The sequence below is a fragment of the Carassius auratus genome, chromosome 4 (genome assembly GCF_003368295.1).
Source record: "Carassius auratus strain Wakin chromosome 4, ASM336829v1, whole genome shotgun sequence".
Classification (NCBI taxonomy): domain Eukaryota; kingdom Metazoa; phylum Chordata; class Actinopteri; order Cypriniformes; family Cyprinidae; genus Carassius; species Carassius auratus.
The window spans coordinates 561,339-572,796 of NC_039246.1; the positions used below are offsets into that span (position 1 = coordinate 561,339).

At 36.0% G+C, this 11,458-nt stretch overlaps 1 protein-coding gene across 3 annotated transcripts; it reads right to left on the reverse strand.

The window, feature by feature from the left end:
* Positions 1-799: 799 nt before the first annotated feature.
* Positions 800-9,110, reverse strand: LOC113066786 (gastrula zinc finger protein XlCGF8.2DB-like). Of its 3 annotated transcripts, none has more exons than XM_026238812.1 (4): positions 9,078-9,110; positions 4,853-5,047; positions 4,367-4,420; positions 800-1,996 (listed from the first exon to the last, which is right to left on the reverse strand). In XM_026238812.1, the coding sequence occupies exons 2-4, from the start codon at positions 5,022-5,024 to the stop codon at positions 1,221-1,223; spliced, it is 1,002 nt and encodes a 333-aa protein (XP_026094597.1). In that variant the 5' UTR covers positions 5,025-5,047; positions 9,078-9,110; the 3' UTR covers positions 800-1,220. The 3 variants fall into 3 exon arrangements, with proteins under 3 accessions (XP_026094597.1, XP_026094606.1, XP_026094616.1); XM_026238821.1 differs by lacking the exon at positions 9,078-9,110 and adding an exon at positions 8,812-9,010; XM_026238831.1 differs by lacking the exon at positions 4,367-4,420.
* Positions 9,111-11,458: the final 2,348 nt, after the last annotated feature.

Below are 11,458 nucleotides of genomic sequence, written 5' to 3' on the forward strand. Positions count from 1 at the left end.
TTGCTGTTTTATGAATGAGGAATTTTATGAATGAGTTTTGCCGGTAGTAGCTAAACTTCGTTGTAGAATGTGCTAAGCTGAAGTAAAGACGCGGTCTGAGATTCTCCCGGAAATACGTAAGCGGAATTCGTGCATAGAGTGTCACAGGCAAATCGGTGCTCGTTCACGTGAGTGACAGTCATGCAGTGTGAATAAGCAAAGCCGCAGTCTGAGAGAATCGCCGACACCCGTGAGATATTTGGCATGCTAAATATCTGGACCTTATACCTGATATCTGGACAGGCTTCCATTTTTAATAATAATCCCAGTCTCACGTGAAAACTCCGGTCTTGTACGTGTGATATCGCGTTGTTTCCTTGTCACATCTCGCGTGTGTTTGGTTGTGAAACGTAGTTTGCGTGCCAGACAAGAGTTGTCGGCGATTCTTCCTATTGTAAACTCATGCAGTGTGAAACCTTCTATCGCCGATCCATCGTGCAGTGTGAACCGAGCAGTGACTGAATGCTGGCTAAGATAGTCATGCAGTGTGAAATGAACAGTGACCCGACTACTTTGAAAATCGTGCAGTCTGAACTCGGATTGAGTCTGTCCCACGACATGATCTTCCAATATTTTTGTGGCAAGGCAGCACCATGCCCTTTAAGTTTCCTTTTCGGTGCATAAATTAGCCTACTGTTTAATTGATCACATGGGGAAACTATACAATTATACAATTTATCAACAAAACCTCTAAAGTATCATACAACACACACTGGTCAAAAAAAAATGCTTTTCATTCATTTCAAAAGTCTTGCACATAAGCTTTTATTTATAAACACATAAAGCATATACAAAACATCAAACATTTTATTTGTGAATATAGTTGGTCTTTTTATACTTTTAAATGACCGTCTTTTGAACATCATCAATATAAGTTTTATGTTCTATTATCTGTCAAAGGAGAAGAACGCGTTTTTCTGTAATGTAGAGAAAAGAAGAAAATCCTGAGAACAAGAAAGTCGCACTGGGGCAATCCTGTGAGTCGTCGAGCCGGGGGAACATCAGTGTAAATCTGTCCGATTTAACAGATTTGATTATCAGTTTATGCATTAAACGGTCATGGGGTCCAGAAGTGTCTGTCGATGGAACATGTCAAAGCATCAGTTAAACACAAAAACATCTGAATTTAGCAGTTAATCACGACACACTGAGCAATAATCACACCGGTGTGATTGTACATGTTAAAGTGCTATGTTATATTCAAAACTCTTATCACATGTAAATGGCTTCTTTCCAGTGTGAACCTTCATATGTTTGCTAAGGTTTCCTTTTTGAGTAAAATCCTTCCCACACTGTTGGCAGGTGAAAGGTTTCTCTCCAGTGTGAACTCGTATGTGGTCCTTGAGATGTTGATTACGATTAAAACGTTTCCCACATAGAGAACATGTGAAAGGTTTATTTCCTGTATGAATTCTTGTGTGGGCTGTAAGAGTTCCTTTTTTAGTGAATCTGTTTCCGCATTGAGAACATGTGAAAGGTTTCTCTCCGGTGTGAACACTCATGTGGTATTTAAGGTTTCCTTTTTTAGTGAAACTCTTTCCACACTGTTGGCAGGTGAAAGGTTTCTCTCCAGTATGGATTTTCATGTGGTCATTGAGGTGTTGTTTAAATGAAAAACTTTTTCCACATTGAGAACATGTGTAAGGCTTCTCTCCTGTATGAATTCTTGTGTGTTTTTTAAGGTTTTCATATTTCATGAAACGCTTTCCACATTGTTGACAGGTGAAAGGTTTCTCTCCAGTGTGAACTCTCGTGTGGACATGAAGATGTTGTTTTCTCGTGAAACTTTTCCCACACTGTTGACAGGTGAAGTGCTTTCCATTTGCTGTCTTTTGAGCCCTTTTTCGTGAAGTCTTTTCAGTATGTGGGCAACTAAATGATTTTTCTTCATTCAGGAAATCATATTTTTCATGCTGAATACTGAGCTCACAACTCTCCTCTTTCAGTGTCATCAGGTCTAATGCAAAAAAGACAAATCCAGATAAACACCATTTTTAAGTGGCACAAAGAAAAAACATAACAAACAACAACATGTAGATCTTATACACACTGAGCTATTAAAGGTGATCTTAAAATTTCTTCCCATTGATGATAAAAAAAGAGCAAAGATTACTGATCAACATTTTAAAGGGTTAGTTTATCCAAAATCCAAAAACCATAACCATAAATTACACCTAGAAAGACTTCAAGGTGAGTAATTTACGGGCTAATTTTCATTTTTGAGTGAACTAAACATTTGAGTTTTTTTGCATAATAGTTCTTATTACAAGTAATCTTGATGGTCTTAAAGAAACTACTTTTTCCACACACATTTATCAAACATGAAGATTACTTTAGAAATAAATTTTACTCATGGTAAATTTAGTTTGTTATTATGCATGCTTCTGTGACAGCTTTGTAGTTTAACTGATGTTTTGTTTATACGATGTTATGTTTAAGATCACCATGAAATCAAAATGAAAATTCTTTGGCTGTTAGCATCAATATATTAGTCTTAAGGTTATCTGTAAGGCAGTGTGCACCAAAACAGTGACAAAATTCACATTGAGAAGATATAAGCATTCAAAGCTTGCGGTTCATCTCTTCCACCAAAACGGCTCAATTAATTTAATAAAATAATAATATATATACTTTATACCCTCATTGGGGGCAGAGCCCCCCTTAAAATTAAAATCCAGGAATCGCTTCTGATTTCCTGTACTGTGAATCCCTTGTAGCGCACAGTGTAGGTGATTGGGAACGATTCAGATAGCATAACAATTATTTCGATTGGTGCAAATGAGGTCTGGTTTCATGTCATTTCACATGAACTACGTGCAGCGCTCACAGTCTGATCTGGACTTTGGCGCGATTACACGGAGCAGATCATATGCACAAGTCATTTAATAAAAAATTTTACAACTGCACAGCCTCAGCATTATTATGACCACTATTTTGTTTTACTAAGAGTTTCATATTGAATCTAGGGTTAATCTATTAAACTGTGACTGTCAAATGTGGATTTACCGAGCTCAACGTCTCTGGCCCAAGCCGACATAAAATGCTACTGGCTACTTTAAAAAGGTGGACGTTTCCAAGCTTATCCTATCCAATCATCCTACTACTTGTCCACTTGATCGGATCCCCACTCATCTCCTTCAAGCGATCTCTTCTTCAGTCATACCTTCACTTACTCACATTATCAACTCCTCTCTTCACTCTGGATCTGTTAATTACCAGATTCTCCTGGCCACCCTCAGAAAGATGAGCATCTCTGGAACCGCACTCCTGTCCTACCTCTCTGATAGATCCTTCAGGGTGTCTTGGAGGGGTGATGTTTCTAAGTCACGACAACTTGCTACTGGGGTTCCTCAAGGCTTAGTACTTGGACCACTTCTCTTCTCCATCTATATGAGGTCATTAAGATCTGTCATTCAGAAGCATGGCTTTTCTTGTCACTGCTACCCTGATGAAACTCAACTCTACTTCTCATTCCAACCAGATGACCCGATGGTAGCTGCTCGCATTTCAGCTTGTCTGAGTGACATTTCCAGCTGGATGAATGACCATCACCTTCAGCTTAACTTTACGAAGATAGAACTGATGGTGGTTCTGGCTAAGCCATCGTTTCATCACAACTTCTCTATACAGCTGGGCTCATCAACTATAACTCCTTTGAGGACAGCCAGAAACCTAGGAGTTGTGATAGATCATCAGTTAAGCTTTACAGACCAGATTGCTACAATGACTCGGTCACGCAGATTTGCTTTATATAAAACATTAGGAAAATTAGACCCTTCCTGTCAGAACAAGCCAAACTTCTTGTCCAAGCTCTTGTTCTCTCCAGACTGGACTATTTTAATGCTCTCCTGGCGGGCCTTCCTGCATGTACTGTCAAGCCTCTGCAACTGATCCAAAAAAAGCTCATGTTACTCCTCTCCTCATCAGATTACACAAATTCAAGGTACTGATGCTTACCTACAAGATGACCACTAGCACGGCACCAACATACCTAAACTCACGACGCCTTGTGGTGCCATCCCAAAGAAGTTCAAAATCACACTCACAGACTGTTTTCCTGGACTGTGCCCTCTTCCACCATACATTATAGTTATAATTTTTGTATCCACATAGAAAATCTCCAGTTTTATTTTGTGTCACCATACTTACTGAGATGGGAGAGGTACGTACCAACTCAGAAGAGCTCATAGGTTTACTCATGTAAATTTGTCACATTATAATGGTCAGGGGAGGGTGCTAAACTCATTGTCTTAAACAGCATTAACATTAAAAATAAACAATACATATAACATGAATGTACACCTATTGATTTGTGATTTATAGTTACAGGGCTTAAAGTTATCCGGCACCGTGCCGGATTTCCGGAGTGCAGTGTTTAGCTCTGAAACAAAAAATATATATAACGTTGTCATATCCAACATTTTAAAAAGTAAAAACAAATGCTAAATTACTTGGATTAAAATAGGACAAATAATTATTTAAACATGTAGACCTAATTTAAGCAAATTAATAATAAAAAAAAACAAAATTAATCCCATCCATACAATTTTTGCACAACTAAATAAAAAGAATAATAATATCTATATATTAAAGCATTCTGTTACAAATTTACATGTTTTCTTATTGTTTGAGTTATTGATTATTTTGCCTCACTGAAGGTTGCTACTCTAACACGATGCAATCTGCTCCATGTCAATTAAGACATTTTTCATTACAAAACTCGTAAGACATTCTTCAAAAAATAATTCCATTCTGTAGAGTTGGGCATTTTAATACTGATCAAATGAGTTCAGCTTTGAGAATGAAAACCAACCTGATTGTTCCTCAGCATCTTCTTGTTTGACTTTGAATTTTTCTTTAATCTCCATTTCTTCTCTCTCCTCTTTAATTAAATCCATCTTTGTTTGTTGCACCGCATCTTCTTGTTTCACTTTGAATGTTTCTTCAATCGTTATGTCTTCACTCTCCTCTTTAATAAATGCCATCTCTATAACAGTGTCACATAGATCTGTAAGAGATGCAACACAGATTCCTCAAGTTATCAATAGCACAGATGTGGGGGGGGGGGATTTACGTTACAAGAATGATGAGAGAAAACTGACATATTATGGCGGATCCAAAAGCGCTATTTTTGATAATAAAACTTTCATTTTTTAATATGAGTCTAAATATGAGCCTCTTTAGACCTTATTTATTTGGGTTACAACACAAGGCTATATCCGTCATACTAATTTTTTTAATAAAAGTTAGGTGTTTATTAAAGCCTGTGTGAATTTGACATTGTAAAATTTTATGGTTGATGTGTTTTTAATTAATAAGATAATAAACCACAAAATATGATTGTTTTAAGGTAACCTAAAATATGATTGTTTTAAGGTAACCTAAGGGGAAATCTATTTGAGTGTTGAATGAGGGTAAAACATATCCTTATTTATTTTGTTATTAAAAATTAAAAGATTAATATAGTTATATATATAGAATTCAAGAAAATTGTTGCGGCATCTCTCAAGCAACGAATAAACACTGCTAACTTGGAGAATGCAGTGAAAACTCCTCTTCTCGCGTCTGCCTTAGACCCTCGGTACCAACATCTCAGGTTTCTGGATGAAAACATGAGAGAAGTAAGAAAAAAAAACTTTTCAGAACATTTTCCTTGATGCGAGTGCTGCGCCACCAACGATGAAGAGGATGCAATGCCTGTAGGAACAGTTCTTGCTGGAGCCATGTATTCCACCGGATGAGGATCCCATTCAGTGGTGAAATGAAAACACGAAGCGCTTCACAAAAAGTATTGGCTAGGCACACCGTTATTTGTGAGTCCCGCCAACGTTTGTGCCGTCAGAGCGCGTTTTCTCCGCGGCCGGCCTTATTCTTAACAGACTAAGGAGCCGACTTTCCCCCAATCATGTTTACATGCCCGTGTTTCTTAACAAGAACGTAAAACAATAGAAAAAAAAGCAAAAAAAGATTTGCTGACAGTTTAAAAGTTTCTAAGTTAAGCGTAGGCTACGTTCTACGTTAGCCTAATTGCTGCAGGCTGCTTTACGTTTTTTCTTGGTTCACTTTTTTTTTTTTTGCTTTTAATCTGTACTTTTGTTAAGTTCATCAAGAAAAGTTCATTTATTTCAGTAATTCAACTCAAATTGTGAAACTTTTTTTTGTTCAAGTTTTGGGTTCTTTTAATTGTGATGATTTTGGCTCACATTTAACAAAAACCCACCAATTCATTCTCAACAAATTAGAATACTTCATAAAACCCATTTAAAAAAAAAAACATTTTTAGTGAATTGTTGGCCTTCTGGAAAGTATGTTAATTTACTATAAATGTACACAATACTTCGTATGGGCTTTTTTTGCTTTAACCCTCTGGAGTCTAAAGCCGCGTTTCCACCGCAGGAACTTTACCCAGGAACTAGTGACTTGGTCCGGTACTTGGTGTGTTTCCACCACAGGAACCAGGAACTAAATAAAGTTCCGGGTAAAAAAATGCCCCTCAGAAAGTCCCTGCTGGCGAGGTGGTACTTTTTCAAAGTTCCGGAACTTTCGGGGGCGGGACTTTGGTGCTAAACATGCTGATTGGTTGAGTTCACGCAGCATTGGTTGAGTTCAACCACCATTTATTCGATCAACATTTTCAAGATATTACTGTTATTGTGTCATGAAATGTAATTTTAAAAGTATTTCAGGCGAGAATGTATTTGTTTGAAACTCAAATCTGTTGTTTATTTATAAAGACAGCGCCTATTTAAAAATGTGTTTCGCCGATCTCGTAGACGGTGAGCTCCACTCGATCAGCGGGAGCTCAGTCCTCATGTATCCGCAGAGAGCAGCCTCTCCTTGGATAGATCTTCTGATATGTGCCACAGGCTCTGAGGTCTCTTTAGTGGTTAAACATAAAATACAATTCAGCTGCTGGGGGTAAATCTAACAGGTTTTCTTTGGTCTGTATTCAATTTATCTATATGTTAAAATGAAAATAAAAAAGGAAAATTTATATAATATTTCGTTTCATTGTAATGGCTGCATATACACATTTCCCTGAACTAAGTACATTTCTGCAGTTGTTATTATGCTTAAATGAAAACGAAAGGAGGCAGTGGTATTTGATATCATATTTCGTTTTATTGTAAATATACAGAGAGGAAAATTGCAGTAGCCATGACGAGCAGACTGAAGTTATCAAGTACGCTGCTGTTTATAGATTTACCGGACTTGCGTCGTCACGGACATCACACTCCCGAGACGAATGCACAAAGTATGAACTAACTACCGAGGATGCACGTCTAAAATCAACGTACTTTTTTTTTAAAATCAGCGGTACTTTGTATTGAGAAACGCACCTACGTCACCAGTCTATTTGCCTAATCTACCCGGTACTTTACACCACGGTGGAAACGCAGAAAGCAACAGGTCTGGGGGGAAAAAAGTTCCTGGGAAAAAAAGTTCCTGGTACAAATGTTCCGGGTAATTTCGGTGGAAACGCGGCATAAGGGTATTTTTGGGGCCTGGAGAAGTTTTGTCATGCCCTGATATTTGTGCTTTTTTCAGTTTCTTATAAATATCTAAATGGGTAATATCTCTGTAAGTCTAATATCACTGTAATCAGCACAAACTGGGCTATAATAATATGTGAAATGCATGCATGTACATGATTGTATTTTTGAGAAAAAAAATGTAATGCATGGTTAGTGAAAAACTAAAAATGTTAAATCACTTGAATAAGGCCATAAAACACATACATAACATTGGTTCCCGGGATTGTTGAGAACTGGAGCTTGTAGCCTAGAATTTTTCTTTCTAAATTATGTGGAAATCATCTTGTTTACTCACTCACAGAAAACAATATATTGATTTAAATTTTCTAAGACACTTTTTGTTGGTAAAAGTCATATGCGAGTAGGCGTCAACTATCATGAATATCTGATTGATTTGTTGATTTACACCAGAGATGACAAAGGCCTGCATAATGAGCTGCATAATGAGCCTCTCATTCAACTGTGCCACTGAGAGGGAGGACTTACAAGAAAGAATGACTAAATGTATAATCAATTGTATTCATATTTTGGAGCATGTATGCATTTATTAATTGTTTTTTAGTTTTAGAGTGATATTTTACTATTAGTCCAGGGACTGCAGATGCAAAATAGACTTCTGGCTAATTCTGGGACATCGTGCATTTATGTATTATTGATGTGCATCATGCCTGTCAAATTAACCTGAAAGAAAATAAATTACTTCAAGTAAATATATTAGGTGAAAGAGGTTCAGGTAACAAAAACTGTACTTACTGTACATAAGTGTGGGGCTAATTTAGAAAGGAAAATGTAGTGTAGTCTGATTACTACTACAATATATACATGTGTTTGTCTGACATCTGGACATGCTCTGTGGTTTAATCACATAATCATGTAAAATCAGTGACACAGTGCAGGAAATTATTTTAACTGAAAGTGCAAGATTTACTAGTCATTAGACACTTTTATAACCAGAGGTGAGTATAATTCACTGATTAAACTGCCCTGTCAGTCATTGTCACAGTTAACAAAATCCACATGTGACTCCTACCATACTGGAGAGAAATGAAGAGCTAAGATGATCTGTCAGGGTCTTTCATGACCAGAACTCTCTTCATAAGTTTGCATGCATTTAAAAGTTTATTACCAAACACATTACTATAAATGTTCACAATGTTACTGCAGGTTAAATATAACGCTAATAGCATTACATAAATATATTTAATCAGGTTAGACATTTATTATTTATCATTCATACCCCTTTCTCTGTTGTCCGTTGGTCTCGCATATACGCCATTTTTGTAGTTTTTGAACGCTTTTATGCGTGTTTGTAGTTCTCGATCTGCACTTCGAATTTTAATCTCAAGTAGTAGACCATCCGGGAATCATTGGCATAATGATATTTAGAACGGATAGTATGCAAATTGGGACGCAGCAAAAGTAACGAGACTCGCGTGCTTTCTATTGACCATAAAAGAGTTGTATTGATTTAAACACTTTAAAGAATTTAACAAAAGCGCTCACCTTTCTTCAGCTGAATTACAGACGCAGCGCAGCCTTATGACGTCACAACACCAGACCAAAATAAAAGTATATTCCACTTTATTAAACCTTCAAATAATAAACAGGCATTGTCATCTTTCCATTGTTAGACACAAATAATAAATTCAAGAAGCTTATAATAAATAAAATAATACTAAAATAGTAAGCATTAAAATAATACTAAAAGCAAATTATATCACAAATTACATTTACACTTACATTTAGTCATTTAGCAGACGTTTTTACCCAAAGCGACTTACAAATGAGGACAATAGAAGCAATCAAGAGACAAAAAGAAACAAAAGAGCAATGATATATAAGTGCTATAACAAGTCTCAGTTAGCTTAAATGCAGAACACGTTCCAAGGGCTTTTAAATGATATGATAAATAAAAAGAAAACTGACAGAATAGAAAAAGAAAAGAGCAAGCTAGTGATAGAGGTCGTTTTAATAATTGTATAAAAAATTAAAAGTAAATGGATAGAATACAAAAAGATTAGAAAGGTAGTTAGATTTTTAATAGTGAGTGTTAAAGTTAGAGGGTCAAATAAAGATGGAAGAGATGTGTTTTAAACCGATTCTTGAAGATGGCTAAGGACTCAGCTGCTCGGATTGAGTTGGGGAGGTCATTCCACCAGAAGAGAACATTTAATTTAAAAGTCCAGTAATGAACCAGTGGAAGTTTATGATTAAAAACCTTTCTAAATGAGTTTGATCTGTAACATGAGATTGATGTCACCATGTTTGTTTGCGCTGCAGTTCATAGAGTCCTGTAAATCAGATTTATAGCATGTGATCCATTTTGTAATCAGAACGATATTAACGTGCTGTGAACATAACATAAAATAAATAGGCCATGCCTTTTTGTCAGACTAAAAACAGTCTGACCTGATGGCAAACGGAAAAAAATAGACTAGGCCCCCAATTGCATTTAGGGAAAAATACAAAACAGAAACCACCTATAAGTCAGCAAATCCTTTAAATTTTATGGTATTCAGAACATAAGCTAAAAATCTATTTAAAAAATGTGTCCCCACTGGGGATAAAAATAATTAAGCAGAAGTAGGGATACATAGCCCCCCCACCCCGGGAAATTATTATTATTATAATAATTAATTATATAATTATACCCACCCTTACTATTATGACTAGACTATATTATTATTATCATTATTATTACTAGTATCACAATTTTCTTTCCTGTGATTAAATGCATACAATGTTTTAAAGTAAAAAACAAACAAACAAACAGGCTCTTGTTTATCCACCAGCAGGCGTTATTGCATCAAGTCAGCCAACACCAGTAGAAGCTTGCGCTGAAAACATTTTACTGCCAGCGTCAGCAGGAGATCCTCCTGTCCTTCATGCAGAGCATCCAGGAAGCACACAAGACACAGAACTGCCACCTTCAGTCGAAAATACAAAGAAAAGGAAGCATGCAAATGAGCTGGATGAGGAATTAAACTATAACCGCTTTAGTAGGCTTCTCAAGCGTGAATACTCAAAAAGTAGAAGAGGAGATCCTGAAAATAAAAAAGTGAACGCAAACAAATAGATCTAGAAAATGTTAAGTTAAACATGGAGATCATTCAGTTACAAAAGGAGTTAAATCCTCTTGGCAAAACCCTCAACGTTGTTGAAATGTAGTGTCATTCAGATTTATTGTTTTAGAGGCCAGTATTCCAGTATTGTTCAAGTATGTCGTTTATTCCATTTTTTTTATGTAAATACTTTTCGTAACATGATATTTAAAGATATTTTTATAGTTTAATATAGTATTTATTGTATGCGTATTTATTGTATGCGTAATGTATTTATTTGTTGTAAAGACACCATACGATTTAATTTGACAAGAAAAGACAAGATAGGTTTTACTTTAAGCAGAACAGATTTTTTCTCTCAAGAAGTCATTAATATAACAAAATTAAGTAATTGAATGCACAACTAGAAAATATTAGATTTTAGATATCCATAAGTGAAATTAGTAATAAAAAGTTCTCTTTTTTACTTAAAATAACCTATCCAATAAAATATCCAAATGATGATGTTTGTCTCATAAAATTTGTCTACGAACATGCGGTTCTTCATTATTGATCACAAGCTCATCGATGTGATCTAATCAGGCTGCCATCTATTTTCAAACATTATTCATGGGCAGACGCCTCCATAAATATTTAGTTGGAACGTAGAGTTTAATGGTGCAATGCAAAAATATTTAGTAATGCGCAAGTTGTAACTTGGTGTCTTTATTATCTATAATAGGTTACGTTGTAACGTGTGCACAGCTGGTGCAACCGGACCCTGATAATGCAACCAAGAGTACTTTACTCTATACCTCCCCATGACAAAATCGTACTACTGGA

What these genes read in the sequence shown, in the direction of transcription:
- LOC113066786 (XM_026238812.1), bottom strand. Translation starts at nt 5,024, where the DNA reads ATGGCATTTATTAAAGAGGAGAGTGAAGACATAACGATTGAAGAAACA. An exon ending in AGATGCTGAGGAACAATCAG is followed by an intron (nt 4,421 to 4,852) that starts GTTGGTTTTCAT and finishes TTTTTGTTTCAG; the next exon opens with AGCTAAACACTGCACTCCGG. An exon ending in GCCGGATAACTTTAAGCCCT is followed by an intron (nt 1,997 to 4,366) that starts GTAACTATAAAT and finishes TTTTTGCATTAG; the next exon opens with ACCTGATGACACTGAAAGAG.